This window comes from Drechmeria coniospora, chromosome 01 (assembly GCF_001625195.1).
Source record: "Drechmeria coniospora strain ARSEF 6962 chromosome 01, whole genome shotgun sequence".
Lineage (NCBI taxonomy): Eukaryota > Fungi > Ascomycota > Sordariomycetes > Hypocreales > Ophiocordycipitaceae > Drechmeria > Drechmeria coniospora.
Genome location: NC_054389.1, coordinates 10,838,195 through 10,865,504, shown reverse-complemented (window position 1 = coordinate 10,865,504; position 27,310 = coordinate 10,838,195). Strand labels below are relative to the sequence as shown.

Sequence of the window (27,310 nt, the reverse complement as noted above, 5' to 3'; positions counted from 1 at the left end):
TACTTACTTACTTGTACTTCCTCCGTTGGATTACAATGCAATTACTCCGTACTTGAACCCTACTGTACTCGTCCGTCTTTCCTCCCCTGTACGGACACATGCAGACGCTTTGATGAGGCACAAGAAACATCCATAGTGTTGACCATGTCATGTGATGCATCATGTGCCAGCCAAGAAAGCAGGAAATTTGCTGCCGTGGCGGTGCATCTCAGACACGCACCAGTGACCCTGGAAGGGCACCGGGCGATTCGCCGCTGTTTGCCTCCGACGCTGACCTGTCAATTGTTGAGGAGTTATGTGCCTGCCGAAAAATTCCTCCACTGTCGTTATGGTTTGCTGCTTGAAGCCATGGTGCATTGTCCGACAGCGTTGCCGCGAATGTCGTGTCGTCCCTTGTTCATGAGATGCAAGGCCTTTGTTATTGTTGATGCGCCCTGAAACGCCGCCTTACGTAACACCCGATGGGAAGTTCGTGACAATAGATGCGACTACAGCACAGCCGCCAGCATTATTCAGTAGCTCGTATTGTTTGCACGGAAATATCCGCATCGCATCTACAGTGCGTGCATGTACGGGGTACGCACAGGCATATCGTAGGTAGTCCTAGGAGCATTGTCCACTCCGCCCGAGGATCTGCGTGCATGCTGAACCTACTCCGCGTACTCTGCACATGGACTCGCTTCTCTTCAAGGAGCAGCAAGCCACTGCGCCGTCACTAAAATTAATTCTCGATACTTTGGCACAGCCATTCTTCTGGTGTGATACTCCGCGGGGAACCGAGTCGCTGAAGCTTGCATACCAACTCCAAGCAACTGACTCGCAATCGAGCTTGGTTACCGAATCAGCAAGGAGTGTCAATTAAAGATTGAAGAGTGCACGTCTGTGTGCGAACAGCCGTCGGTCAACCTACGCCAGCATGGGCAATAAATTCACTCCAGATAGCGCAGAGGTAGCTCGAGATCGAAGCCTGTTCGCATCTTCCAACTATCAATCTGTTCGAGAAGAGGCTCAGGCATTCGATCTCGACCTTGCGCACGCGAGATTGTGCGTGTATGCGACCCGCTAGGCGAAGAACTTTCATTCCAGTTAAACGAGATCCGAAAACCACATTCGAGTAATTACGGAGCAGGTATGTGTGTCTATTATTACATCGTGGACATTTCAGGAATTCCCGTGAAACCCGAGTGTGGCAGTGTCCCGAGACAGGCAACACTGGCCACGCTGAACGAGACCTGCGCCTCGGCGAAGCCCAACGGCCTTGGTACTAGCCCCTCGCCCATCCCTGCCCCCATCTCCTGTTACGGCTTGGGCACCATTGTCAAATGTCTGTACTTACATGGACGGACACGTACAGTAACCATGCGGATGGGATAATACAGACTACTCCGTACAGTACAATGGATGTCGCCAGTTCCTCCTGCAGTCCGTGCTCGGGGCACCTTGAAACGAACAGCTGGTAATAATACTGGACAATGCTCGCTCGGGATGCAAGTCACGTGGGAAGGGCCAGGTAAGTCCGAGAGCTCTAAGGCTGCATAGCAGTAAGTAGTAGCGCATGGGTTTCGTCTAATCCACGTACTGGCATTTCAAAACTATTGCATTCGGACTCCGTACAGCAATACATATTTCCTTGTACTTCTATTGCCCTGCTGCACCTATGGACGCCCGAATCATTGCTACTAGCGCTTCTCCGTTCGCTGCCAGCCGAAGCACAACGATATGCCTTTTCTTCTGTCGTACTCTTTTGGCAGAAGTGAAAGAGCATTCCAACCTGGTAGTAATCGCCACAAGTGTGCGCACAAGCAAACATAGAACAAAACGAACAGGAGCAGGTACGACGACCTGGGGCACGATTTACTATTACTGTTTGTACCCTACTCCGTACTTACATGTGTTAGAAGTACATGTGCATGTCATTGGCCAACCACTTCTCCATCCTCTCGCGCCCCGCATCTTGATTGGCTGGTTTGACAACCACTCCCCTCAGCGGGAAGTTTTAGGTAATGGCCACTGACGACCGTTCTGTGCTCAACACTTGCTGCCCAAGCAACAGCACAGCCATCACCGCCTGTTGCCTTACCTCATTCCCCATGGAACACAACTCTCTCCCACTTCTGCTCTGACGCCTGGTCCCTTTCATTCCTTCACCTCAACGTCTTGTCTGTCTCTTTGGTACTCCACACCGCCACCCTGCTGCACTTTTCAACCTCACGCCAGGTCAGGATTCGTGTAGAGCGAAGGCGGTCAGGAATCGAGTAGGATCGGCAGCGGCAGCAGCACGGCGCGGCCCTTCGAAGCACTCATCCCGCTGTCCAGTCGTCTTTCCCTCCTCTAGAGCTCCGCATATGTCCCGGAATCGCCTTGGATGTCTGTCCTGCTTCCAGCAGCCTGTGACTCGTCGCATCAACTGCATGCCCTCATTCCCGACACTCCCTACTCACGCCCTGCTAGTTATCCTTGGCCCCGTCTGCTCTTTCGTCTTGAGCATGAGCATGCCGCGACTCTTGTTTTGAGACATGGGCAAGAATAAGCGAAAGTTGCCAGCTACCTCCTCGGGCAAGGGAAGGCACTGGCGCGAGAACAGGTCCCGTGATGGCTCCTTTGCACCCCCACGCTGCTCTGCCCTCGTCGCGACGAAACCGCTTCCTAAGCCGAAGGACAAGCATCACACATACCTCGAGTTTGTCGAGAACAAGGACAAGAAAATCAAGCTCGTGATCGAGGCAGGCACATTTTCGTTCTCCACTGTTGTCCCCTGCGGCTGACTCCTTCGCAGAACACCTTCTCCAAAATACCTCCCCGAGGTTATGACTTTGTTGCCGCTGGCCACCCATCACTCACCAGCACCTGCAAGGAGATGTCGCGGGAGAGCGGTGCAAAGATGTTCATCGTTGCAGTACGGCCTGCTGAAAAGTTATGCTCGTCGATACCTCGTTCAGCTAACCTTGCTTTCAGAACACGAATGAGTTGGACCCTCACAGCTTCGCCAATCAGGTCAACCGCGTCGGATATCATTTTGACAGCCGCATAGTTGAGAGGGCTAAAGCCATTCACATGGATAGTCCTATTCACCTACCCGTGGACCCTAACGCCCGCCCTGAGCCTATCCCCTATTCGCAGAGGGAATACCATGCTCAGGCCGATGCCGTCCTACGGGACCTGTTCCCTCGCATCCCCCACACTGACCGACAGATGATCATCGACCATTCTTTCACTCGAGTACGTCCACATGGGATCAACATCAAGCCTCAACCGGCCGCCGCAGCTGACCTTCCGCTATCACAGCGTAGTTCCTACAGAGGCAAACTCCCTGTTGGTCTTTCTGCCGATGTGCCGCTGGCTCGAAGGGCTCAGCTGGCCGTCTTGGCACACATACGGCATTGCCATACTAGGTATGATGAATTGCTCAGGGATGTGGGCTGGGATGAGTCACGAAAGACCATCCAAGCGGCATGCCTCGATGTCCTCGTCAAGTGGCGGGGCGACGAGGAGACTGGACGCGACCAGCTCGAGGAGATCCTGCGAGAAGTCGTTGTCATCTCAGACTCCGAAGACGACGATTTCGACGACGAAAACCCTCCAGATGCTAGTGTTGCCGATTCCACCAGACCGTTAGATTCCCGTGTGGATGTGGTGAACGTGTCTGACAGAGCCTCCTCTCGCCTCCTCTCTACCGGGACCACCAGGGAACTTCACATGTTGAGTATCACTCGAGGCTCCGATGAAGCTCGGCCAGGCCGGGCCCAACGCCGCGGCTTCAAGAGATACGCAGCCGTTCAGCAAGCATGGAGCGAAGCCGTGGAGCGTAGTCGTGCGACCGACGCTTCAGCGGGTCACATACGACAAGTTACTCATGTGCCCTTCGACGAGCCCATAGCTGGCGCTGTTAACGCTGATCAAGGCCACCGTACACCTATCAGTTTTGGTCTCCCTGGTGGCGCCCCGAGCTCGAATGGCTATGTTCCTCAATCCCGGCGTAGGAATACGCCGCTCCCCGGTGCCCTGGCAACCTTTGCTGAGGTCAATTTGGTAACTCGCGGCCAGCCAGGCCGAGGTCCAGCGTCAGCTTCGTACCTGAATCAGACGCATCATCTGGAAACCCCAGTCGAGGATATGTTGGTACGTTCCATTGAGTCCGCACCCCCGGAAACCTCGCGCCCGCCGGCTGTGTCGGACATGTACGCCAGTTCTTCCAGGTACCACCCCGTAGGCATGCCGCAGACATTGGAGCCGCGAGATGCGAGTCACTTCGACTACGGTCATCACGTTGGTTATGCCGCTGTCCCCGGGTGGTCTCGGGCTGCGACCAGCGAGTATGGCACAGGTTCATCCACGGTCCATTCGGCACCTGATCGAATCGTGGCGAATGCTGCCCCTCCTGGTAGTCGTTCAAACCCCATTCTTATGGAGGATCGGGCTGGCTTCTACGAGCGAGTTGCAGATCCATATACACCCTCCATCATGAATGACCGACTCAACGAAACGTTGCGACCTGGCCGTCAAGTGACAGGGCTTCCAGCTCACCACAGAGTCGTGTCCAGTGAGGAAGGTTCAAGCACATTGCGAGCGAGCCTAGACACTCCTGGATTTGAGACAGTACCCATTTCCCGGTCTGGCAATCCATCTCGGGTGAGCCACTCGCTCGTTGCCCCAATACATCAATCATCCTTGAATTCGTGGGAACCTGCCCGTCCCGCCATCACTGAAACATCTTCCTACCTCGGAGGGGGCCACAACCCCGGACATCGGCCGACGTTTGGCCAATACCCTCCGCCTCCATCACAGCTACATCAGGCAGAGTGAGTTTGTTTGTGCCCGAACCGTGACTACTTCTTCGCCCTTTCAAGGGGATGCTCACATACCATAGGGTTCGGTACGACTTTGCCTCCAGCACACCGCACTCATTCTGTGAGCCAGTTTATCGACAGTCGCACGAACTTCCGCCAAGTGGCAATCGCTACGAGTATTACGGATCGGAATGTCCTCGCGTATCCAGTCAGGACCATGTTCGTGCCATTCGATGAGAACCTTTTATTGCTTGATTATCATACTCATCCTTTGTTGTTGAAGACATTGCGCGATGCAAGGGCATAGCATATGGCGTTTGAAACCCTGCTCCATGGTGACGGCGTTGGGTATCTGCTGAGCGTTGGCATACATTGTACACCCTCCTCTTGGCATATGATGAGACGAAAGAATAAGCGACACTGCATGGACGAGAGATTTTGTTATGACGGCCAACGGAACTAGGCATAGCAAAGCGATGGCGTTACGGCTCGAGGTAGAAATGCCGGTTTGTTGATCCCTACCTCAATGTGCATATTCGCTTGACTGCACTGGTGCAACACCACTAAAATGGCAATAAAACAAACATGCCAGATAATAACATTCATGATGCGTGGGTATTCCCTAAGAGACTTTTTATCATACGATTTTACCGTTCGCGGCTCTTAGCTCCGACCTCTCTTGGGCTTTCCAACTCCGCTGCCCATCGAAGGACCATGCTTTTTCTCAACGCCTAGCCCTCTCCTCCCAGAAGCGATGCCTCCCTTGCCGCTGCGTCCGCCCCGGCCGCCGCCCCGGCCGCCACCGCCCCGGCCCCGAAATTTGCTGCCGCGGTCTCCTCCTCGTCCAGGACTGATCTTGCTCTTGATGGCGGTAGCGTCCCCGGCATCCAGATCCTCCATCTCGTCATCATCATTGCTCCGTCGGTTCGAAAATTTGAGCTTGCCGCCGCGGCCACGCTTGGCGGCGTCTTTGCCTTTGAGGGCAGCGACATAGGCACCCACGCCAGAGCCTTCGGGCGCGTCAACATCCATTGCGCCGTCGGCAGCCTCGTCGTCGCTGTCTTTGCCGAGGATGAGCTTGCCGTCAAGGTCCGTTCTGGCCTTCGTCTTGGTCGGCTTGCGCATTCTCACAGGTTTGGTAGAGGAGATGTTTGCCAAGGCTTTCTTGTCGAGAAGGTCCAAGGGCTCGTCGTCGTCCTCCACAATGTACGTCCGACCACCTTTTTGCGCCTTCTTCCTGGGTTTAACGTCTGCGTCATCGTCAGAACCGGCATCGTCCTCCGATTCGCTGCTGTAGAGCGCCTGGTCATATTCGTTCCCAAACTGTCTCCTGTGTTGGTCGCCGTCTTCGGCGTCGCTCTCGTCATCTTGGCCTGCCTTGACGGCGTCCTTCTTCTTCTTGGCCCGCTCCTTAGTTTTGCGTATGTTGACAAGCAACTTCTTGTCCGCCTCAGGGCATTGGCTGTGAATGAGGTCGTAACCGAAGCGGCGGACCATCCTCTCAAGGATGTGCTTGACCTTGGCCTTGAAGTGACCCTTGTGCTCGTGGCTCCAGACAATAAGGTTCGGCACGAGCGTCGGCAAGCGAGGGGTCATCAGATCGACTGGCAGGCTGATGACGCACACCTTGACGAAGCCAAGGCAGCTCTTGACGATTTCCCGGTTGTTCGAAGTCAAAAAGAGGTCCATCGTCTGGACGAGGTCCGAGAGCGTCTGCTCGCTGAGATTGGAGCGGAACTCGTACAAAAGCCGGGTAATAGCTGTGATGGAAGCGGAAATCATGTGCGGTGTGCTGCCTGCCAAACCGGCACTGACCATGGTGAGGTACTCCTCAATGTTGGCCTTGGCAGCCGGAGCATCATCCGGCATGTGCGAGACTTTGCTGTTGTCGATCAAGGCGTCGTTGGCAGCGATCATCCGGTTTCCCATCTGGACCAGTAGCTCGTACGCCGTCTCTCGCGTCCGCTCGTTGTTCTCCTTGCAGCTGATAACCACCTCACTCAGCACCGCGGGGAGGAAATGGAGTGAGTCGTCGGGGATAAAAGGAAGGAGTGACAGAATGGCGGCCAATCGCTCACGGCGAGCCGGGGCGGAGACCTTCTCAGCGCTCGACAGGAAGAGCTGCTGGAGTTCAGCATTTCTTTCCTGAAGGGCGGCCTTGCCAAGGTCAGAGTCTGACAGGCGTGGTATTAGCTTATACGCTTTCTTCTGCAGCTGAGGCTCGTCCTGCTTGAAGATGACGGCGTTCGCAATCTCAAACAAGGCGGCGAAGCTTTCGCGTGGAAGATAGGCGGACATGGTAATGACGAGGTCCATGAGCGTCTGTGCCGTTGACGGCATATGGTCCTTCGACTTTTGCTGCTTGCTCTTCTCCTCGGGCGATGGGCGATTCTGAAGTTCCGTCGCAAGCATCTTGCTCACGCGGTCGAAGGTGTCAATGACCTCCTGGTTGGGAGTGATGCTGAGGAATGCATTGATCGTCTGCAAGATAGGGCCTCGGCTCTGTGGGAGGGTCTGGGTGTAAACGTTGAAAAGGACGGCAAGAAGGTTGCCGGAAAACCGTGCTAGAGTAGCGAGATTGCTCTTGGCTGATTCGCGCGACACTCTGCTCTGGAGCAAAAAGTCTTCCTCGTCCTCGCCGATGGTGGCAATTGCCTGGTTCGATTCGATCAAAGTTTTGAGCGCCCTACAGACATCTAGTCTCAAGGCGACTTGCTGGTAGAGGAGGTTGGCGAGCATCTCAGCAAAGGGTTGATCAAAGGCCTCGGGCAAGTCGAGAGGCAAATCGCAGTACCCAGGAAGTATAGACCAGGTCTGCTGGACGAGGGTTTCGTAGATCTTGATCTCCATGGTCTTGTCGGCCTCCCCGTGGTCAAGAACCTTCTGAAACATGAGTTGGCTGAGGGGAACCATCTCCTTCTTGAAATGTGCCAACGTAGTGTTGCTGGTATAGTCCCTCAGGATAGGGAACATCCACGCTCGTCCCGGCTGGCCCTTGACGGGTCGGATGATGTTGAGTGGAAGGACGGAGAGGACGGCTTCGGGCCCCATGGCCTGGACGGCTTGGCCAATGACTTCGTCGGCCTCCTTTTTGCTGTGGAAAGAAGAGTTTTCTCGGATCTCTCCAATAGTCCTCGTGACGTTGAGCATTCTTGGGTAGGCCCTCCATCTCAGGGAGGTGAACATGGCGCCGAGGACGTTGAAGGTCTGCAACCACGCGGCCTGAAACTTGACAGTGAGGAGCGACTCGGCCGTTTTGGAAATCTTATCCAGGACCTTTTCGTCGTATATTGAGGGCTCGATGATAACCTGTTGCGGGATACAGTTGGCCATGAACGACACGAGGCACTCGGAGGCCGAGATGCGAATGTTCTCGGAGTGGGATTCGAGGAACTGGGCGACCATGACGAAGAGCTCAGGAAGATTCTGGAAGGTTTCACTGGGCTCAACCTGGGAGGAGACATCATAGCCTCGGGAAAGGATGGCAAGCCAGGCAGGCACAAGCTGCGTGTCGTTGGCGGCGGGTCGCAATTCCGCGATGATTTCCATGAGTCGCGGCAGCTTGGCGGAGGAGACATCATCGGACATGCCTTCGAAGATCATTTCGAAAATTTCGAAGCCAGCCATGGTCATGTACTCATTTCCGGTCTTGGCAATGGCCAGGAGCAACTCGCAGAGTGACTCGATCTTTGTACTCGGCCATCCGCCGCTGGCGGTGGCTACCGTCTTGACCAGCTGCAAAGCGTGAATCAAGGCAGGGTCGTGCGTGGTGGCGGCGGATTTCTTGCCCTTTCGTGCTTCGGCCGCCTGGCTCGCGAGATCCTCAAGATTTTTCAGCGCGGTGCCAGCGCACATGTCGGCAGCCGGGTGGTCCAGAGACGGGCTCGGAGGGGGGTTTTTGAGGACCCGCTTGAGCGCATCTTGTGCGCGCTTCCGGATCTTTGGCCTGTGGTCGAGGGAGAGGTTGAGCAGTCCGGCAACGGCTCGGCGCGGTCCGATTTGGGCGACGGAAAGCTCCCAAGACGGCGCATCCTGGGCGAGGAGGAGGGACTCGAGGGAGCCAATGGAGGTCCGGAGGAGAATCGGCTCGGCATCCTGCATGAGAAGGACGGGCGCAAGCAGAGTGAGGATCTGGGTGAACTTGGATCGCAGAAGCGGCTGCGAGGCGTACGGGGTGACGACATCGAGAAGGTAGACGACAGGCGTGGCCAGTTCGATGTTGACAACGCCATCCGTGTTGGCCTGCTGCAATAGGGCCAGGAGGGCGGCAAAATAGGCCGTGGCCGTGGGTGGCGTGTTTTGCTCCTTCAACGTTGCCTCGACGGCTTGCAGCACGACGACCGTCTACAACAGAGCGAACAACGGTCAGCATTTCCCCAAGAGGACGGAGAGGGGGGGGGGGGGTGGGGGGCAAGTAAGAAAGGGAGAGACTCACCTTTTGCTGGCTCTGCAGACCGGGAGACTTGATCTTGTCCAGCTTGTCGGCCAAGGTCGGTGTCGGCGTCGGCGTCGGCGTCGGCGTCGCCATCTTTGCGTTGGCTGACTTTCTCGCCCAGATGGATGGTGAGAGAACGATGGTGATTGAGGACAACGACAGCGACCACGTTGGTTCGGTGAGACGAAAGCCCGCTCGCTGACCCTGTTTCGCCGTTTGGCCGTTTCGTTACCGTCTGGCGAGTAATACACAAAAAGGCAGAAAAAAATTCCTTATCGATATGTTGTCCCCCGCCTGCGCCCCGACGATAAGATCTGTCAGGCATTGGGCCTTGCTGCGGTCACTGGTGCGAACCTTGAGTGGGGCAAGGAGCGATGTGGACCAACGACGTTGGTGGGCAGCATCGCTATACGCGGCACCTTGCCCGCTACAGATTCTGTCATAGGGGACTCTAGCGCACCTGCATGTGCTGGCACCACAGGACATGTACCTATGAATACCTACGGAGTACAAGTGCTTATTACCCACTACCTACGTAATGTCCGACCTCACGAACGTGGAGCTCTACAAACACTCGTTGTATGAAGCCCAGTACCGAATCGCCATCGCACTCGTCTCTATACCAGGCCTACCTACTCCCAGCTCCTTCTTGCTGGTGAGGTGCCCGTGAGTGAGTGAGTGCTCGCCTCCTGGCCGAGCACGCGACAGACCAGTTTGGCTTGGTCACCCCTCGCCGCCCGACCTCCTCCGTTCGTTTCTACCTCCCTTCGTTGTTGATTCGCAGAAAGGAAGCACCATGACGTTTCTCATTCTCGTCATCGGAGACCTACACATCCCCGACCGCGCGCTCGACATCCCGCCCAAGGTACAGACAGGTCCCCCCATCCGCGTCCGCGTCCTCGACCAAGACTACTTACTGCCTTGGCGGCATCCCCCCCCCCCCCGATTTCGAAAGCATGACACATACGCTAACTACTTCCTCGCTCCAGTTCAAGAAACTTCTTGCGCCTGGGAAGATTGGTCAGATCCTCTGTTTGGGTAACCTCACCGACAAGCACACGTACGAGTACCTACGATCCGTCGCGCCCGACCTTAAGATCGTCAAGGGCCGATACGATGTCGAGGCCACCTCCCTGCCGCTGACCCAAGTCGTCACCCACGGCGGTATCCGCATCGGCTTCCTCGAAGGCTTCACCCTCGTCTCCAACGAACCGGACCTGCTCCTTGCCGAAGCCAACAGGCTGGACGTTGACGTCCTCTGCTGCGGCGGCACCCACCGCTTCGACGCGTTCGAGTACATGGACAAGTTCTTCGTCAATCCGGGGAGCGCTACCGGCGCGTTTAGCAACGGCTGGGGTCTTGAGGGGGAAGATCCCACCCCGAGCTTCTGCCTGATGGATGTACGTGCAGCTCATCCGGTGTCAAGGTTGAACCGACTAACATCATGCCTCAAATAACAAGGTTCAGGGAATCTCGCTCACACTCTACGTGTATCAATTAAGGACCGACGACAAGGGAAACGAAAACGTGGCAGTGGAAAAGGTGACTTACACGAAGCCGGTGGAGCCAGCCGCCAGCTCTTCATGATGCACAGGCATCGAAACGCAGGGACGCAACGTAGGAGGCGTGTCGGACGAAGGCACGTCGTCGACGCCCTTCGATGTTACCATGCGCACTTGTATGTATGTATTCGTGCGCTGCAGGCTTGCTGCGACGGCAGGCCTACTCTATCGTATTCAAAAATGGGCCAACCGTGACGGCAGGTATGGCCTTTCCACGTAGTGAGGTCAGACCAAAAGAAACACCAGAGCCCTTGCTTCCTTCGCTATGGTATCTCGCACATCAAAGCTTTGAGCATGCTTCCCAGAAACGCACAATACGCGACCTGAACGCCGCCAACGTGGATGATAGACATGTGGTCAGTGTCCCATCCACGTCGCCCAATCTATGTATGATAAAATGCACCATATTTCATGTCTCATCACACCATCATGCTCCTCCTCCTTGATGAGCCGCGATCCTTGGGCTCCCGGCCGTTGTCGACTGTTGCCGATGCTCGTCTTGACCCCGTTTGGCGCCGGCCTGGCCGTTTTTTCTCCGTGCCATCTGTCCCTTTGTCGACTTGGGGCGACGAGCTCATAAACTCGTAGACGTCAACGTCGGTCGACCCGCTCGTGTCCGCAGAGAGGGTGGAGTGGTCAGCTTTACTCGTGACTTCATCGCTCGTCTCTATTGCTTTCGGCGCCATCGATGATGGTCGTCGGCGCCTGTCGGTGACTACGGAGTCGGGGAGAGGATCGGGAGCGATGCTTTCCTTCGCCAGCGAAGCTGGCATCGTCCCGGATTGCTCGTCGGACCCGGCAGCTTGAGCATCCTTCGTTATTTGCTTGTCCCACGACTCCCCCGCATCGAACTCACTTTTCAGCTTGTCCACAGGTTCAACCTTGCTGGATCGTCGCGCATTCTTGCCCTCGCCTGCGACGGCATCGAACAGCTCCTTCGTCGGCCGCCGCATCTTCACTCGAAGGTTAGGCTCGGCGTAGCTGACAGCGGTCGTATTCCGCCTGCTTGGCCTTGAACTCTCCCTTCCCGTCGACAAGGTAGCCGGAGGCGGCGTGTCCCCTCGGTGGCTGTTGTCTCCACGCGCTGGCTCGGGGGAACTCGGCAAAAGCAGGGCTGGTTCGGCATCGGGCACTGCCAAGACGGCTACAGTCGGTGGTCTTGTGTCCGGAATCGGAATCGCCTCGGCCTTGACCGGAAAGTCCGCTGCTGGCCTAGACCTGGATCGCTCGTTGGAAGCCTTGGGCTTCACCAAGTCGGCCTTGGCAGCTGCCACCTCATCCGTAGCCGCCGACCTTGAGGCCTTGGTCGGGGAGCTGACGTCGTTATTTGTGCTCTTGGCCGCGAGCGGCCGTCGAGTACTTCCGGTGCCGCTCTGTTTGGCTCGGGATTCCTTCCTCATGTGTGCAAGTTCCTTGGAGGATTTCCCTCCGGCCTTTTCTCGGATCGAATGCTTATCGACCATGCTTCGGATAGGCTGGTTCTCGTCAGTCACACGTTGCGTTGAGCTGCTTTCCACATCATCCCTCAGAGCCAGCTTGCGCTTCGCCCCAGTCTTAAGGGACAAGGCAGCTGTTGGTTGGCTGGGCTGAGGCCGTAGATCGGCTGGGGGTTTCGCCACAGGCTCGGACTTCTTCTTCGGACATGGCGCCGAGAGCTCCTCGGCTATCGCCGGTTGGGACGAAGGTGAGGGAAGGGTAACGGGCGGTTCGATCTTCCGCTTGGGACTCGTCCCTAAGTCCCTTGCCGGAGAAACTCTGCATGGCGAGTCGACCTTGACGGGCTCGTCATCGATGAATGTAGACATGGGAGGAGGGCCCAGCTCCGGAGACTCGGCCGATTCGGCGAGGCTGGCCTCGGATCGCAGTGCTAGTATTTGTTCATGGCTGGTCTTGTCAGCAAGTGGTCCAGAAGGAGGGTGCAGCTACGTAGCATACTTCATGGACTGGCGAGGGTACGACTTGGACTCCGATATGTGACCAAGCTCTTCGATATCCCTCGCGACATTACGCAGTCTTCTTTGCGAAGGGCTCGGCCGACTGGAGCTGAAGGTCAGCCTTTTGGCTGTCGACTTTCGAGCCTGCGGCGAGTGCTTTTTCATGGGCGGCTCGAGGCCGAGTCCGGCGAGAAGGGCACCCCATTCGGCAAGCTGCGACTCCAGCTTGTTCCTGATTGCCATCGCATGGTCTGCTATCCTCCGTGCCTCATTATCCTCAACTTGCTTCTCGAGCTCCAGGATGCGGCCGCGGAGCTCTAAATTCTCGGACAGCATGCAGGCACATTCGTTTTCCAGCTCTCGGATACGCAGTGCTCGAAAATTGTTGGACTTGGCGAGGTCTCTATTCTGGCGAAGCATTTTCTTGCGAACTAGCCAGGGTCTTGTTAGAGCAGAGAACGGCCAAGGAGCGGCACGGGGGGGAACCGGACAGGACGGTAACGTACGCATTTCGAGGCCGTCCGAGGACGCGGGGGGTTCGTTGAGCCTGGCCATGGCACATGCTGCGGTGCGAAGGTGAGGATGGTGAGCGTGGGCGGCGCTTGTGGCGCTGGTTGAGAGTGGTGGTCGTTGCCAATGTACCGTGCCGAGGGTATGTGAATGTGAAAATGTAAATGAAAATGAAAATGATCATGTGCGACGTCCGTAGCCGGAGTTGCTGCCACACGCCCCGGACCCGGAATGGAGCATATCTGGTGGACTATTTACCATTGTCCAAATACGGTTTAGCGTGACACACCGCGTGCCTCGCTGGTTGCTGGGACACGGTGCCGAGATAAGTACTTAATTACGTACATGTACTCGGTACTCGGTAGTATTATGTGTTAATTGCAAGCGCGCGGTGGCGGTTCATTGACCACGAACCCCACCATGCGTTTTGAAACGCGTATAGTATTACCCGAGTTGGTCCAGTGGTGGCAGAATTGAGGAATTTATCGACCGGCAACGTTACGTTACTTGCTGCCCTCGAAAGAGACGCGGGCCAACAAGCGATAGACGGAACGTAATATATCTTTCGCAGACCTCGAGTGCTGCAGCGTCCCTCGAGGAGTTGCAGCTGTTCAACATGTCGTACGCGACGCGGTCGCTGTCAACGCAGCATTTGCGTGGCCCCAGCGGATCGTCCTCGACGAGCTCCCAGTCACCAGCGCTGGTGGCACGAATCGAAGAGAAAAAAGGGGAGCTTCAACATCTTCAAGAGCTGCGGGACCTGAGCGCCTCCGTGGCGACGCAGATGGAGGCGCTGGAGCGGAAGTTATCGACCTTGTCCGAGGGCACCGAGGGTACGTCCAATAGCTGGCGTCGAAACCAAGAGTGTGTGGATTATACCGACAGCGACTGACGACGAGCCGATAGCAATCGCGGCCGTCATGAGCAACTGGCATAATGTGCTACGAGCGATCAACATGGCCTCGGGTATGTTTTTGCCGCTCATTATGTTGTACACAACCGGACGGCCAGGTCATGTCATGTTAACAGCATCTTCGGCAGCATCGCTGGCGGGACCGTCTGGTGCAGGCGATGAATCGGCCGAGCCGCTCCCCCAGACGCTCGTTCGCATCCCTACGGAGCACGCACCGACACTTCAGGCACAAGCAGAGGCAGCGGAAGCAGCCGTCGCCGCCGCCGCCACCGCCGATGACGACGACGAGACGACATCGAACCCCTAGCGACTCCATGATCCTTCATCGCCAAAATTGGGCCCCCGCATGGGCTGGGTGATCATTATTGTCGCCAGCAGTCCACGGAGAATGGAGCAGGGTGCACTTGCATACGCATATATGCGTACATGCATGCATGTCCATGATGTAAAACGCACATACCGCAAAAATCACTTGAGCATTGTACATGGCTATCGATGCAAGCCTCGAACAACAAGGCCCCTTTGTACATTTCATTACGCAGCAAGCCATGACGTTTTTTTCCCGCCTGTCGGCCAGTCTTAATTTTCGGAGCCGTCGTCGAACTTCGAGCAGGGCACCTTCGTCGCAGCGGCTGGAAAGTGAGACCGAGTGGAGGCTATAGTGTTATTGGCCTAGGCGCTGGAATGCAGCCGAAACAGGGAACAGCAGCTCAAACACCAGACCAGCACAGGCAGCAACTCTGCGCCTGCAGAACTAGGCATCATTGTTTGGTTAGACTTGGGAGCTGCCGTTGGGAAGTCGATCAAATAATCTATTTTGGGGAAGGTGAGATCGATCGTGAGAAACACGGAAGAAGCTGCAGGCTTTCCCTCCCTTCCCCCTCCCAACCCTACCTACTTAGTACCGAATCTATCTCCCCCAATCTACCTCCCTCCCTGCCCAGCCTGGTCCGAAACAGCAGCAAGCAAAACAAACAAACAGTCAGCACAAGGAGCACACGCTATTTCTACTCTGTAGGGCGCTATAGCATTCTTGGCATCGCTGCCTCGTCCGTTTTCTCATACCTCGCTGCACAGCGCAAGCCGGCATCGGCCATCGCACCCTCGCCTTTCCTGCTGATCCACGATACTTTCTTTACACGGCCAACCAACTGACGAAGACAGCCCGGGCTCCTCGAAGGGTCCTGTGCCCATTACACGGTCATGGTTTACGCCCCCGACGGTGTGAGGACGCACATGCGCAATTTCTTCGACATTCTGGAGGACGAACCCCCCCCGCAGGTTCGGTCAGCCTCAGGCACCATGTCCTCAAGCTCGGATCCTAGGACGGATGCTGAGCACGTGCTGGACGAGCTGTCCGCAGTCGACCGCAGACAGAATAGGTCCTCTGAGGATGATAGCAGCGGTGGGTCGTCGTCGTGGATTGTCGTCGGAAAGACGGACAACCAACGAGTGGCCGCTGGACCCGTCCCCTTCTCCATCTCGACCGAAGCCGACGCGAACGACGCAGAGGTCGCCAGGAGAGGAGCTCGCGCTCGGCGGCCTCCCATCGAGTCGGAAACCTTTGAGCCTCTCGAAGCTGTGATGGAGGAGTCCATGGTCCACGCAGATTCGGAAGCTGTCCCATTCGCCGGTGTTCCTTCCGCCGTCCCCTCTCACCCTACTCTTCGTGGAGGTGAGCGGTTCCGATGGCGAAAACGTTTCAGTCTCGTGCATGGATCGGTGACGGCTAACTTGCAACCTATCTCCCAGAAGCTGGCTCACCAAGACGCCACATCTTGACGACCCTGGGTCCGGATCCCAACATCCAAGAACAGGTCGAGAGGCACCTGGCAGGTCAGTATGACTACATCCTCAGGTATCCGTTGCAAGCGATTTCGACACCGGCCCATGCATCATCCCGTGACGGCGGCAATCCTCAAGTGGCGTCAGAGAGCAAACTCTATGGCTGCAACTTTGTGGGTCGCCGCCCACAGGGGGAATCGGCCTCGCGCTACGGAGATGGAGCCAAGTCCGCTGACCTCTCCTACTTCATAGCCACGCCTGTGAAGGCCAACACATATATGCTGTTCGGGTTGGACGGACGCAAAGACAAAATAGAATTATTTGAACCTCTTGTCCCCCAGGGCGGCGGCGCCTCCAGGGTGTCTGAATTTTTGGGCCAGATCCAGGAGGCCTTGTCTCCATGCCACTCGCCGACAAGCGACAGAAGCGACAGAAGCGACAACATCACCGCTGCCTCGTCCCACCCCGTTTCATCCTGGCCCGCTTCCGTATCGGTGCCACCCGCAGATAACTCTCTGGAGGAGCAGGAGGAGCTGGACGAGAAACAGAAAGCCATCAAGGCCTCCAAGGCCGTCCCGGCGGGCAAGCAAAGCAAGCCTACGCCCAAGACACCGTCGGGCCAAGCAAGCTCGACGGTGCTGAAGAGAAGTTCGCATCTGGGCCAGGGTCAGTCGGCAACGGTTCGTGTCACACAAGCCGGCAAGATGAAGCCGGTCATGCCACGGCCCGCCTCCGTGGAGGTTGGCGACCAGAGACCCGAGCGACGCATAAACTCTCCTGCGCAGCAGAGGGCGTCAAGTTCGCTGTCTCGTGTCAAGTTGGCGGCCATTCGCCCGGCGTCGAGGATGAGCTTGCCTGTGAAATCGACGAAGCCGCTGACGGTACCGAATTTCGAGTTGCCGGGAGAGGCTGTTGCCCGCCGTTTACGGGAACAGCGGGACGCGCGGGAGGCAAAGCAAGCGGAGGCCCTGAGAGCTTCGGCTCCGCCACCGAGGCCGAAGATAAGCAGGCCTCTGGCCAGGCCCACGTTTGATCTACCCGGGGAAGCGATTTCTCGCCGGAAGCGGGAGGTGCGAGAGGCCAGGCTCAAGGCGGAGGAGGCGGAAGAGCGAAGGAGGCGGGAGTTCAAGGCGCGACCGATCCGACACTCGATGGGGCCCACCACAATGCCGCGGGATACGGTGACAAGCCTCGCACGGCAACACAGAGGCTCGGATGATTCGGGCATTTCCATGGCAGGGTCGATGAAGGGTAAGCGCATGTCTCTGCGCATGCCACTGCCAAACTCGTGCGCTGCAACACACCCGACTCAAGGTCGAGGTTCGGCGACAGCGGTTCCCGACGATGCGAGTCGCACGGCTACAGCTTCGACAGGCTCGAGCAAGGGCAGCAGCTCGACCTCGGAGGCGGGGCAGCAGAGGCTCAGGGACAGGAAATTGGCAACACGGGACAGCATCAACGGCAGGGGCCAGGAGCGAGAGCGACTCGAGAGAGAGGCGGCGGTCAAGGCGTCGCGCGCGCAAGCTGCCGAACGCTCTAGGATTGCGGGTCGGGAGTGGGCGGAGAAGATGCGCCGCAAGGCGATGACCTCGAGTGAGGCCGTCTAGCAGACTCGGTAACAAGCCGGGACGGTCTCTCGTCACCTGCGCCGATGTACCGTCTGCAGTCCTGCTACTAGCAGGTTCCTTGGGCATGCAAGCGATTGCTGGCCAAGAATATCTTGTTGTTCTCGGTTTGGAGAAGGGTATTGTATTTGTAGGTTTGATAAGCAGCATCCTAGACGAGAAAGGCGGCGAGCAACGTCGGTGCATATTTTGCGATTGGCAAATGGAGAGAACCTGTTTGTGTGCGTCCCACCATGTGTGCTCCCGTTTTGTCTCCCTTTTCTTTCCTCTGCTTCCTCGCGCGTTGACATGATGGTGGCGGTCGTTGAGACGAATGTCATCCGATCCATCCAATAGTCCATCAACAGCCACCTGATGGAGAACACCTGCGTCTCCGCTCGGGCCGGCAGGGGAGTCGTTTGAGTGGAAAGCTGCTGCAAAATTGTCCAATACCATTACTCGGCGTCTCACATCTCACATCTCACCACGTGCAAACGGAGCTCGGTCGTGTCCTAACGGCGACAAAAAGGATGGTGGTGTCCCACGATACTGTGAGCGTCTCGATCAACGGGGGCACCATCGTCGGCAAACGGCAGCCGGCGTCGAGGGACTACCCCAAGGCTGTCGACGTCTTTTATGGGATCCCGTACGCAACTGTGGAGCGCTTCCAGCCCGCGGTACCCGTGAACCCGCCAGTGACAACGTTGGAAGCGCACAGCACGAGAGCGGATCAGCCGTGTCCGACGACACCGCAGGGGTCGCCGGAGACCCCCCTGACGTTGAACGTTTTCCGGACGGCACCTCGTCGTGGCACTACTGCAGGGGACGCTGGTGACGACGACGACCGTGCCGGAGTGAACAGAGGGACTCTACCTGTTATCGTTTACTTCCACGGCGGCGCCTTCAACTTTGGCGATCCGCTTGAGCGGGATTTCGCTTCGCTCGTGGCGTGGGCACCCACAGATGTGCTCGTCGTCACCGCGAGTTACCGTCTTGGAGTGTTAGGCTTCCTTGCTGGTGGCAGTGATGGCCTTGGACAGACGGCAAACCTCGGGCTGCGTGACCAGCGCCTTGCCTTCGAGTGGGTGAAGCATTGGGCCGGAGCATTTGGTGCCCTTCGAGACGGTGAGGTAACGCTGATGGGGGCGAGTGCTGGTGCTCATGCTGTATGTTGCTTCTCTTCTCCTCATGCTTCTTGTGCTTTTTCCGCTCCGGTCGTCCCTGCTCTGCATGCTCCCATCGCTCCTGCCCTTCCTGGCCCGGTCGCTCCTGCCACTTCTATCACTCTTGCCGTTGACATCGCTCTTGCCACTCCATCACTCTTGCCATTCCCATCACAGTTGCTGTTCCTATCACTCTTGCCGTGCCTATCACTCTTGCCGTTCCTATCACGCTTGCCGTTCCTATCACTCTTGCCGTTCTCAACACTCTTGCTGTGCCCATCACTCCTGCCATAGTCCTGTCTGGCTGACTCAGGTTGATCTCGTCTCCGCCAGGTCGGTCACCACCTGCTATGCCCCGTCCCCCTCCCCTCGCACGCCAAATCTATCCTCGAGTCCGGGTCGCCAACGGCGCGATCCGTCCTGTCCTCGCATCATCCCCGTCCCGTCGCTCAGCTCGCCTCGTTACGCCGACACGCAGCAGCCCGACATTCGGAGACCTCCCTCGTCGTGCTTCCCCTCAAAGACTTGCTCGACGCTGGCCTCGACGTCTGGGCCGACAACGAGGATTCCGTCTGCTGGCCCTTTCAGCCAGTCGTTGACGGTCCCGGGGGCGTCGTGCCGCGCCCGCCGTTGGCCCTCTGGGCAGACTTCGTCGCCAGCGGTCGGGCCGAGGATCACAGCGTCATCACGGGCTTCTGCTCCAACGAAGGCACCCAGTTCGTCCCCGTCAATGCCGCCACCAATGACGAATTCCTCTCCTTCTTCCACACCCTCATCCCCGCCCTGTCCGCCGATGACCTTGCACAGCTCGAAACTCTGTATCCGGATCCCACGGCGCAGGCATCATCGGCATCCGCATCGCCGAAGGCATCCATGTACGCCAACCCGCCCGGCTGCAGGCACGGCGCCCAGTTCACCCGCCTCCAGACCGCCTACGGCCACTACGCCTACGTCTGCCCCGTCCTGCACACGGCCCATACGCTTGCTCTCGCCGGCGCTCGTGCTGTCTACCTCTACGAGTACGCCGCACTTTCGTCTCCCTTCGCCGCCGCCTCCCACGGCGACCAGGCCCCCGTCGTCGACCACGACATGGCTCTCCTGCTTCACCAGCCCGGCTTGCAGGCCGTCGCCAACGCCATGAACAGTCGTTGGATAACCTTTGCCGCCGCTCCCGACGGCATGCTGGACGAGGCCCTGTGGCCGCCCTTCGAGACGCCCTTTGCCGACGGGCCCGCTGCGGGGGACGGTAGGCTGCTCGTTTTCGGTGGTGGGAATGATGAGGCTGCCGGCGGCGTCGCCAGAGGCACACCGGTCGCGACGAGGACCCTAACAGACGCCGAGAAGGAGCAGTGCCGATTTTGGTGGCAAAAGATGGAGCTGAGTCAGGGCATGTGCGTCAGGGCCAGTTCGTAGCGTCTGGCGCCGACTGTAAGGGCACTGTGCGGAGAGGCATGGCCATAGAAGGGACAAATTTGGTGAAAAGGGCCGAAGCACAAAGCCGCGCTAGATGTGCGACGAATATATTCTACATATCCGAGCTCTCCATCCACACCATTAGCCATCTCGCCGCCCGTTTCCTCCTTGCCGCTGAAAAAAAAAACCCCCCACCAAAGCAAACGAAACGCTGTTCTCCCAAATTAAGCTTCTTCTCAGATTGACAAGTTCGGACCTCGACGGCCACGTGCTGTCAAGAAACGCCAAGGGCGGAAGACGACTTTCGAACGATGGGGACCGGCAAGGCCACTGTCGATGCTTCGCCGCCGCACATGCACGTGCAGCGCAGCTCAGCTACCTGCCTGGCCTCCACCGGCGAATGAAGTTGGTGTGGCCCATATGCACGAGCCGATGCCGCTGAAGGGCACGGGGATAATATATGCGTCGTCCATTCTTTTCTTTTCACATGCGGCCAAGGCGCAAGAATGCTGAAGAAATGTACCCTTCGTCGCGGCATGCGACGAGGTGCGCAAAATAGATAGATGGTAGATATGCCAGTCCAATCCTGAACGCCACCGAAGCCTTTCCTCTCATGCCCCAACGCATGGCACAACAGGCTCCAGAGGCAATAGGGGCACGTATCGGAGGACAGAGCATGATCAGAGTGCGGTCCGTCCAGGTGACGGGCCCGACCCGGCTCATGGCCGCTTTTAGAAATTTTGAGCAATGCCGGAGCTCTGCTGCGGGAAGTGGGCGGGGCCCTCGATGCGGGTGTTGCGTCGTGCGGGGTTGTCACGGATCACCGCTTGAGCCGGAGCCTCCTGCGGCCTCGGCTCGCTGTAGGGATTTTGGCCGTACTGGTCGTAGTGCGTTCCGCCGTTGCCGTAGACGCCGCTCTCGGAGCCGGCCTCGGATCGGGCAGCCACGCTGTAGGAAGAAGACGCGTTCGAGGGTCCTCGGCGGACGTCGGTGCCGCGGCTAGTGGTCGCCGAGGGTCCCGCGGCACCGAGAATCTCTCCGTCGGGGGAGGATGATCCATCCAAGAGGTGCTCTCCCGACCTCGTCTCCGAGCCGTTGCGTCGACCGGGGGAGGTGGCGACGGAGAAGGCGGCATCAGAGTATGCGGCCGTCATGCCGCCCGTCATGGTCGTCGACGGCTTGCGGCCCGTGGATCCTGCCGCCGTCGTCGAGCCCCAGCCGCGGTAGCCCGACGGGCCATCCTCCCGCATCTCGTATGGGGCGTCGGGACCGAGGCCGACCGAGGGAATGGTGGGGTCGGCGTTGGGATTGTAGGCGTACTCCTCGACCTCCTTGCGGCGTTCCTCCTCGGCCTCCTGGCGCGCCCTTCGCTTCTTCCACCAGAGCAGGCCGACGATGGCGAGGATGGCGATGGCGGCGATGGGGACGACGACGCCGATGGCCACCTTGGATCCCTGGCCCATGCCGCCGTCGCCGGCACCGGACGGGTCGATGGGGGTTGGCGTCGAGGATGTGGTGCTCGACGTCGACGCCGGCGAAGGCGACTTGAAACTGGTGCTCGTGGCCACGATCACCTGGGTGCTGACGGCGGTGTTGCTGTGGGTGACGACGACTACAGGTGACGAGCTAGAGGATGCCGCTTGGGGGTTGGTCGATGACGACGAGGGCGGCGCAGGCGTCGAAGCCGACGAGGTGGATGCCGTCGTCGTCGGCGGGGCCGGGATCGAGGAAGACGTCGTCACGGGTGGAGGCAGGGAGCTCGTCGAGGGTGGAGGCAACGACGAGGAAGAGCTGTGAGGCGGCAAGGAGCTGGAAGAGTTCTGAACGGGCGTCGAGGCGGACGCCGGCCGCGCACTGCTCGAGGCTTGAGGCAGGGCCGGAACACTGTCCGACAGGGGAGCCGGCTGGGGCCCCAGGGGCAACGAGCTGGACATGTCGACGGCCGCGGGCGAGCTCAGCGTCGAGGGCAGCGGAAGGAGTCTGGTGCGAGTGGCCATGTCAGCGCGGATGGTCGGACGTCATGGGCGGCGGAGGTTGCGGTTCATGGCGATGTTCGCTCGGCGAACGGCAAGGTGCCGGCGTGCATCAACGGGCACAGCAGAAAATAAAAGGGCGCGGGAAGGGCGACGGCATCGAGAGGACGAGCCAGGGAAAGGGGGGCGATGAAAAGAAAGGAAAGGCGGTGCAGGATCGGGGCAAGGCGAGCGAGGCAGACGGACGTACCGGTCAGGGTCGGCGTCGGCGTCAGCGTCAGCGTCAGGGTCGGCGTCAGCGTCGGCGTCAGGAGGCGGCGAGGACTCAGCGGTCAAGCTGGTTGTCGCGGCGGCCGGGGGTTGCGACGACGAGTTGCGTTTCGCAATCTGCTTGAGGATAAACGAAGCGTCGCGACGATGCGAGGTGTTGCGGTCCAAACAATGCGGACAATAACAATTGGCGCAAGGTCAGCAGGACCTAAGGCCAAGGATGGGTTAGTGACAGGTATTGGGTCCGTCGCAGACGAGCGGCAGAGACGGGTGCCGAGTGGCTCGAGGACAAAGTTTGAGGTAGACGACTCCAGCGGCGGTGCTCGTACGGCACAAGCACACCACGGCTCCAGCTAGGCGAGCAGGTAGGCGAGCAGCAAGATGTACCGGTACATGCAGGAGTGCGCAAGCGCTCACCTCCTCCCCCCCTACAGGACATGTACCGGAACAGGCACGGTACCTGTGCGTACGTACCTCTTGTCTTGTTTTCTTCCTTATGATTTGGGACGAGTGGTTAGGTGCCAAGGTGGCTGCCCGGGAAGAATGGATGCGACCGCCAAGCGCGCGATTTGTGAGACTGCATGTATTATCTGCGACGTATCCGTGATGTGATGTTTTCGAGGACGAGGACGGGTAGGAGGAGCGCGTCACCGTCCGAAGCGTCAGGCGAACGAAGAGGGGGCAGACGGCAGGGTGCCCGAGCTGGTCTCGGGCTGGACGACCGCCTCCGTCGACCTCGGGGCCAGCGTCGGGGGGCGGGGGACGGTGAAGTCGTCGGGGCGAGGGGATGACGACGACGGACGAGACGAAGCAGCAGAGAATGACGTTCGTCGCACGAGCGGGGGCGGCCCGGGAAGGAGAGGGTGCAGAGGTGAAGAAGTTTGAGCGGCAAGGACGAAGACGACGGAGCTGGAAAAATCTGTTGTTGATCGGACGGCTTGTTAGATTCATGCGAGGCGGTGGGAAGAATGAAGGGAAAAAGGCAGCAGGCCAAGCGCTGCGGCCGCCGGGCCAGGGTAACGCTTGCTTGTATTACAAGGAGATGGACACACCGAAAGAAAGCACGACCAAGTCACCATTCGCACGAAGTGGAAGGAACCAGTTGTGATTTGCGAGAAACGAACCGGTACTAGATACCAGGTAGGCATGGCTCGACAGGTCAAGGCCCCATGTACCGGTACTCGAGCGCATAACAGAGGATCTCGAGCCCATCGGCGTCCTGGGAGTGACAGGTAGGTGTATACCTAAGTACATTAGTACCTAGCACTTACTTACAAGTCAGCATTCCGCACTCAGTACGGATACACAGTCAGCCGCACTACAGGTACCTAGGTATGAATGAGTGTACAGCACGGAGTACGTCCGGCTCGGAGGTCGTCCGGCACAAACTTGAACTTGCCACGCCCAATGATGCTGCCCGCGCTACTCCATTCTCGGTAATGACATGTGCAATGTCCAAGTATTAATTACAAGTTGGAGTGTGCATGCAACTATAAGTGCCACTGTTGACAAGCACAAGGCACGCCCGCCCGGGGTGGACGAGGCGTCGGCGTGTTAGCGGCGCATGTAGACGTAGGTACCGTTGGTGCCGAGTGGGTGGCTAGTGAGGGGGAGCAGGCGGCTTCATTCCAGATTAGGAAGCCAGCGGCCTGCCAGCATTGTCACTCATCTTCCGTCACTTGCGTGTGTATCCGTACCCGGTACGCTCGTAATTACCGCTCGTGCTCGTCAATCTCGTCCATAACTCACACGCAAATTGGCGGTAGGCATGCAAATGAGTGCAAGCAAGCACAAACCGTACGGTACATGTACTTGCATTCATGCAGAGTAGGTCACATGCGCGCACCCAGCACACTCGCTCCACGGCACGACGCCTACAATACGCAAGTAGATATACGATCACGGTGGGACGAGCATCCTGCGAGCGTGCGTGCATGCGTGCGTGCGTACCATGCTTGCGTGCGTACCATGCTTGCATGTGTGTACAAGTGCAGTACTTGCGAGGTATTTGGTGTAATTACATGGTGTCGTGCAATTCCAAGCACGCTTCCTATTATTAGGTCGGCAGCGCCGCAAATACGCGCAACCATAGCCGTGCAGGTGCAGTGCTTGCACGGTACCAGGAGCCACAGAGGATGGTTTGCGTGCTGTGCGTGCCCTTTTCCGCGGCGGAAAACGTCATCGCTGCCGGCAAAGACAGCGAGTGGCCTTTGCCACGACGCCATACGGCGCGGTTGCGTGCCAGTCATGTTTTCTCGCCATCCATGGCGTGCATGCGTACAGTATGTTTTCATTCATCGTCCCTCCTCGCGCCGACCGACGCCGACTCTCATCAAGGCCCCCCCCCCCTCTCGGTTTTGAGTTTGCTTGTGCATGCATCCCTGCGGAGCAGCGCGGCTCCAGGCGGTGACGGAGCGACGGCAGGGCCGCTCCCCAGGCACTTTATTGCTTTTTCCGCTTACTGCACAGCACTCCAAGTACGGCACTGCCAGTACTTTTGCTTCCTTTGTCTTCATCCATCCCCATCATGCCCCGTCATCGTACAAGTATGCATGTACTGTAGGTGGGCAACACGGTGGGTACAAGTATTACTGGTACAATTATCTGTACTACAGTATTATACTGTACGTGGACGTGCATATTCTGCAAGTTGAATAGGTCTGGCTCGTCGACGATGCCGACAGCCGCTCGGTGCCACTCCGCTCTGCATGGCCGTGTACTTGCTGTAAGCAAGCACATGTAAGTATTATTACTAGGTAAGTAAGTCCTGTACAGGTCCTGTATCCTGCCTTGCTCCCTCTCCCTTGCTACGTACCAATTTCCTAAGTAGGTAGTACGGAGAACTTACGGAGTACTCCGTAGCAGTCACCTACTTGTACTTAATACCGCTAGTAGCACGTACTTTTTAAGTATTTCCACTGTTCAGGCACTACGGAGTAATTACGGAGTATTACTACTGAAATACAAGTAATATACAGCAATACTACAAGCATATGCCAAGCAGTACCACAGAACCATGTTTGTGCTCCCCTGTCGGCGTTTGGGCCGACGGTACTCTGTACGGAGCACAGAGGTAGCAACAGTACTGTGCAAGTATTCCACACCAACACTTGCATGGGCACGCCTGGCGGGCGCACGTCCGGTACATACCTACGGAGTACCTACTTAGTAAGTACTTACTTACATGTAAGTACTTATGTACCCTGCGCCGGGTGCCGTTGCAGTGTCTGGCATTCATCTCCTCCTTCATTTTCCCCTCCTTCCTTTTCGTTGGTCGCTTCCCTCATGCTGGAACGAGAGTGCGAACACGGATTACCCCGAACGGATGCATCATGCCTCCTGGCTGCGTACCGTACGGGCACCTGCTCATCGGTGTATGCCTTGCCTGCCTTTTCAGCTGGCACTCCATCTCACCCTTCCGTACATGCACGCAGGTCATTCTTGATGGCCACGGCTCGCCCGCTCTCTCCCCCTCCCCCCTCCCTCCTGTTCGCGCCTCGTTGGAGAGCTTGGGCGCCTGCGGTTCGCATGGCTACCCGAATGGACGAGGCGTGCTTGTTAGCTCTGTTATCATCGCAGCTCGGAACGAGTGCGTTCGTGCAGCGGCACGCGAGCGACTTTGAGGCGCGGCCTGTCCGCTCTCGTGCCCCTCCTCACTGCCGCAACAGTTCCACGGTGCATTCTCGCACGCCGGGACATGTCCAGCTGCAGATGGATGTCCTCGTATCGTGCAGGTACAAGGTCGCCTCCATGCTACTGCTTACCATGTATTACGGAGTCCATGTGCGTGGTTGTACGACAAAATGCAGCAGGGCACCCAGCCAGCAGGAGTACGAGTCCTCCTACTGGGACGGAGTACTCCGTAGGACCAAGGTATGACGAGGACCAATGTAAGTACTCGGTACACCCACTTACTTAGCTGTACTGTACTCCGTGCATGTACAGTACTGTAGTTGTACCTGTACTGCGCTGCGCGTATTGCAAGTACTGTGGGTACTTTGTACCTATCGAGTACTTACTTGCAACATGTGCTTACTGGTGCTTGTGCACAGCCCAGTTGGACTGCTATTTTGGTCTCCGCCCCGTACCATCCACCCACCAGGTCGGTCTGTCCGTCCATCCATCCATCAGGTCCATCCGTCATGTCCATCGCCGTTTCGGACACCTTCATCAAGGCATCATTCATCCAGCTCCATCCATCAAGCCCATCGTGTTCAGTCTCATCCGTCAGGTCGTCATTCGGTTCCACAAAGTGAGCGGCTTGTGGAGGCCCGCCGGGTTTAGCTTCCTATTTAACTGTAAATGAGATTGTTTACACCGTAATTACATGTGCCATAATACGGAGTACTCTGCACTTGTACACATCGGTACCGTACCGAGCGCCCGTTGATCATTCCTACGCCGCTCGCGCTGCGTGCACGGTATTACCTGTGCAGTAAGTACATGTGCACGGAGTAGCTTACACGCGAGTACAAACAGACGTCTGTGTTCGGATTGATAAATGCCCGTGGCACCAACGGTTTACGGTGTCCCTCCACGTAGTTGTACGTACATGTACTTGTGCTCCGTATTTCGTAGTATTAGTGCTCCGAGGCACGGTACTGAAGGAGAAGCAGGCCAATATTTGGGTGCCATGATGATTACTGCAGTAGTACGGCACATGCCCAGTATGTACTGTTCTTGCATGTACAACTACATGGAACACTCCGTACATGTGCATTTGCTGTGCGCCGTGCCATCCGATAGCTTGTGATCAAGCACTGCGGAGCAAAAGTACTTGTAGTACTCCGTACTAATCACCACTCTGCGCCTGCTTACCTAGTACCTACTTACAGTAAATGTACTGTAGACACGTACTCCGTACAAGTACAACTACACCACGAGTATGCAAGCAAGTACAAGTGCCTGCGCCCTATTTGAAGGCTCTCCCAACAAATCTCCTGCGCGTCACCCTGCCGCAA

At 57.5% G+C, this 27,310-nt stretch overlaps 8 protein-coding genes across 8 annotated transcripts; 5 read left to right on the top strand and 3 right to left on the bottom strand.

The window, feature by feature from the left end:
- Positions 1-2,516: 2,516 nt before the first annotated feature.
- Positions 2,517-4,803, top strand: DCS_02892 (uncharacterized protein; the record flags this gene model as incomplete). Its single annotated transcript, XM_040800218.1, has 3 exons — positions 2,517-2,714; positions 2,777-2,896; positions 2,956-4,803. 3 exons carry the CDS (start codon positions 2,517-2,519, stop codon positions 4,801-4,803), a joined length of 2,166 nt encoding a protein of 721 aa, XP_040661101.1.
- Positions 4,804-5,450: 647 nt separating this feature from the next.
- On the bottom strand, positions 5,451-9,315 carry DCS_02891 (ribosomal RNA-processing protein 12; the record flags this gene model as incomplete). The annotated part of the gene is made up of 2 exons (XM_040800217.1): positions 5,451-9,131; positions 9,223-9,315. 2 exons carry the CDS (start codon positions 9,313-9,315, stop codon positions 5,451-5,453), a joined length of 3,774 nt encoding a protein of 1,257 aa, XP_040661100.1.
- An 863-nt stretch (positions 9,316-10,178) lies between these two features.
- Positions 10,179-10,809, top strand: DCS_02890 (retrograde transporter; the record flags this gene model as incomplete). The annotated part of the gene is made up of 2 exons (XM_040800216.1): positions 10,179-10,622; positions 10,690-10,809. The coding sequence occupies 2 exons, from the start codon at positions 10,179-10,181 to the stop codon at positions 10,807-10,809; spliced, it is 564 nt and encodes a 187-aa protein (XP_040661099.1).
- Positions 10,810-11,203: 394 nt separating this feature from the next.
- On the bottom strand, positions 11,204-13,273 carry DCS_02889 (Shugoshin; the record flags this gene model as incomplete). The annotated part of the gene is made up of 3 exons (XM_040800215.1): positions 11,204-12,668; positions 12,720-13,149; positions 13,225-13,273. The coding sequence occupies 3 exons, from the start codon at positions 13,271-13,273 to the stop codon at positions 11,204-11,206; spliced, it is 1,944 nt and encodes a 647-aa protein (XP_040661098.1).
- A 571-nt stretch (positions 13,274-13,844) lies between these two features.
- On the top strand, positions 13,845-14,448 carry DCS_02888 (uncharacterized protein; the record flags this gene model as incomplete). Its single annotated transcript, XM_040800214.1, has 3 exons — positions 13,845-14,061; positions 14,114-14,194; positions 14,240-14,448. 3 exons carry the CDS (start codon positions 13,845-13,847, stop codon positions 14,446-14,448), a joined length of 507 nt encoding a protein of 168 aa, XP_040661097.1.
- Positions 14,449-15,344: 896 nt separating this feature from the next.
- DCS_02887 (uncharacterized protein) lies at positions 15,345-17,533 on the top strand (the record flags this gene model as incomplete). The annotated part of the gene is made up of 2 exons (XM_040800213.1): positions 15,345-15,816; positions 15,894-17,533. 2 exons carry the CDS (start codon positions 15,345-15,347, stop codon positions 17,531-17,533), a joined length of 2,112 nt encoding a protein of 703 aa, XP_040661096.1.
- A 527-nt stretch (positions 17,534-18,060) lies between these two features.
- On the top strand, positions 18,061-20,106 carry DCS_02886 (uncharacterized protein; the record flags this gene model as incomplete). The annotated part of the gene is made up of 2 exons (XM_040800212.1): positions 18,061-18,696; positions 19,027-20,106. The coding sequence occupies 2 exons, from the start codon at positions 18,061-18,063 to the stop codon at positions 20,104-20,106; spliced, it is 1,716 nt and encodes a 571-aa protein (XP_040661095.1).
- A 731-nt stretch (positions 20,107-20,837) lies between these two features.
- Positions 20,838-23,300, bottom strand: DCS_02885 (uncharacterized protein; the record flags this gene model as incomplete). The annotated part of the gene is made up of 4 exons (XM_040800211.1): positions 20,838-22,086; positions 22,330-22,469; positions 22,520-22,702; positions 22,824-23,300. 4 exons carry the CDS (start codon positions 23,298-23,300, stop codon positions 20,838-20,840), a joined length of 2,049 nt encoding a protein of 682 aa, XP_040661094.1.
- Between the last annotated feature and the right edge of the window lie 4,010 nt (positions 23,301-27,310).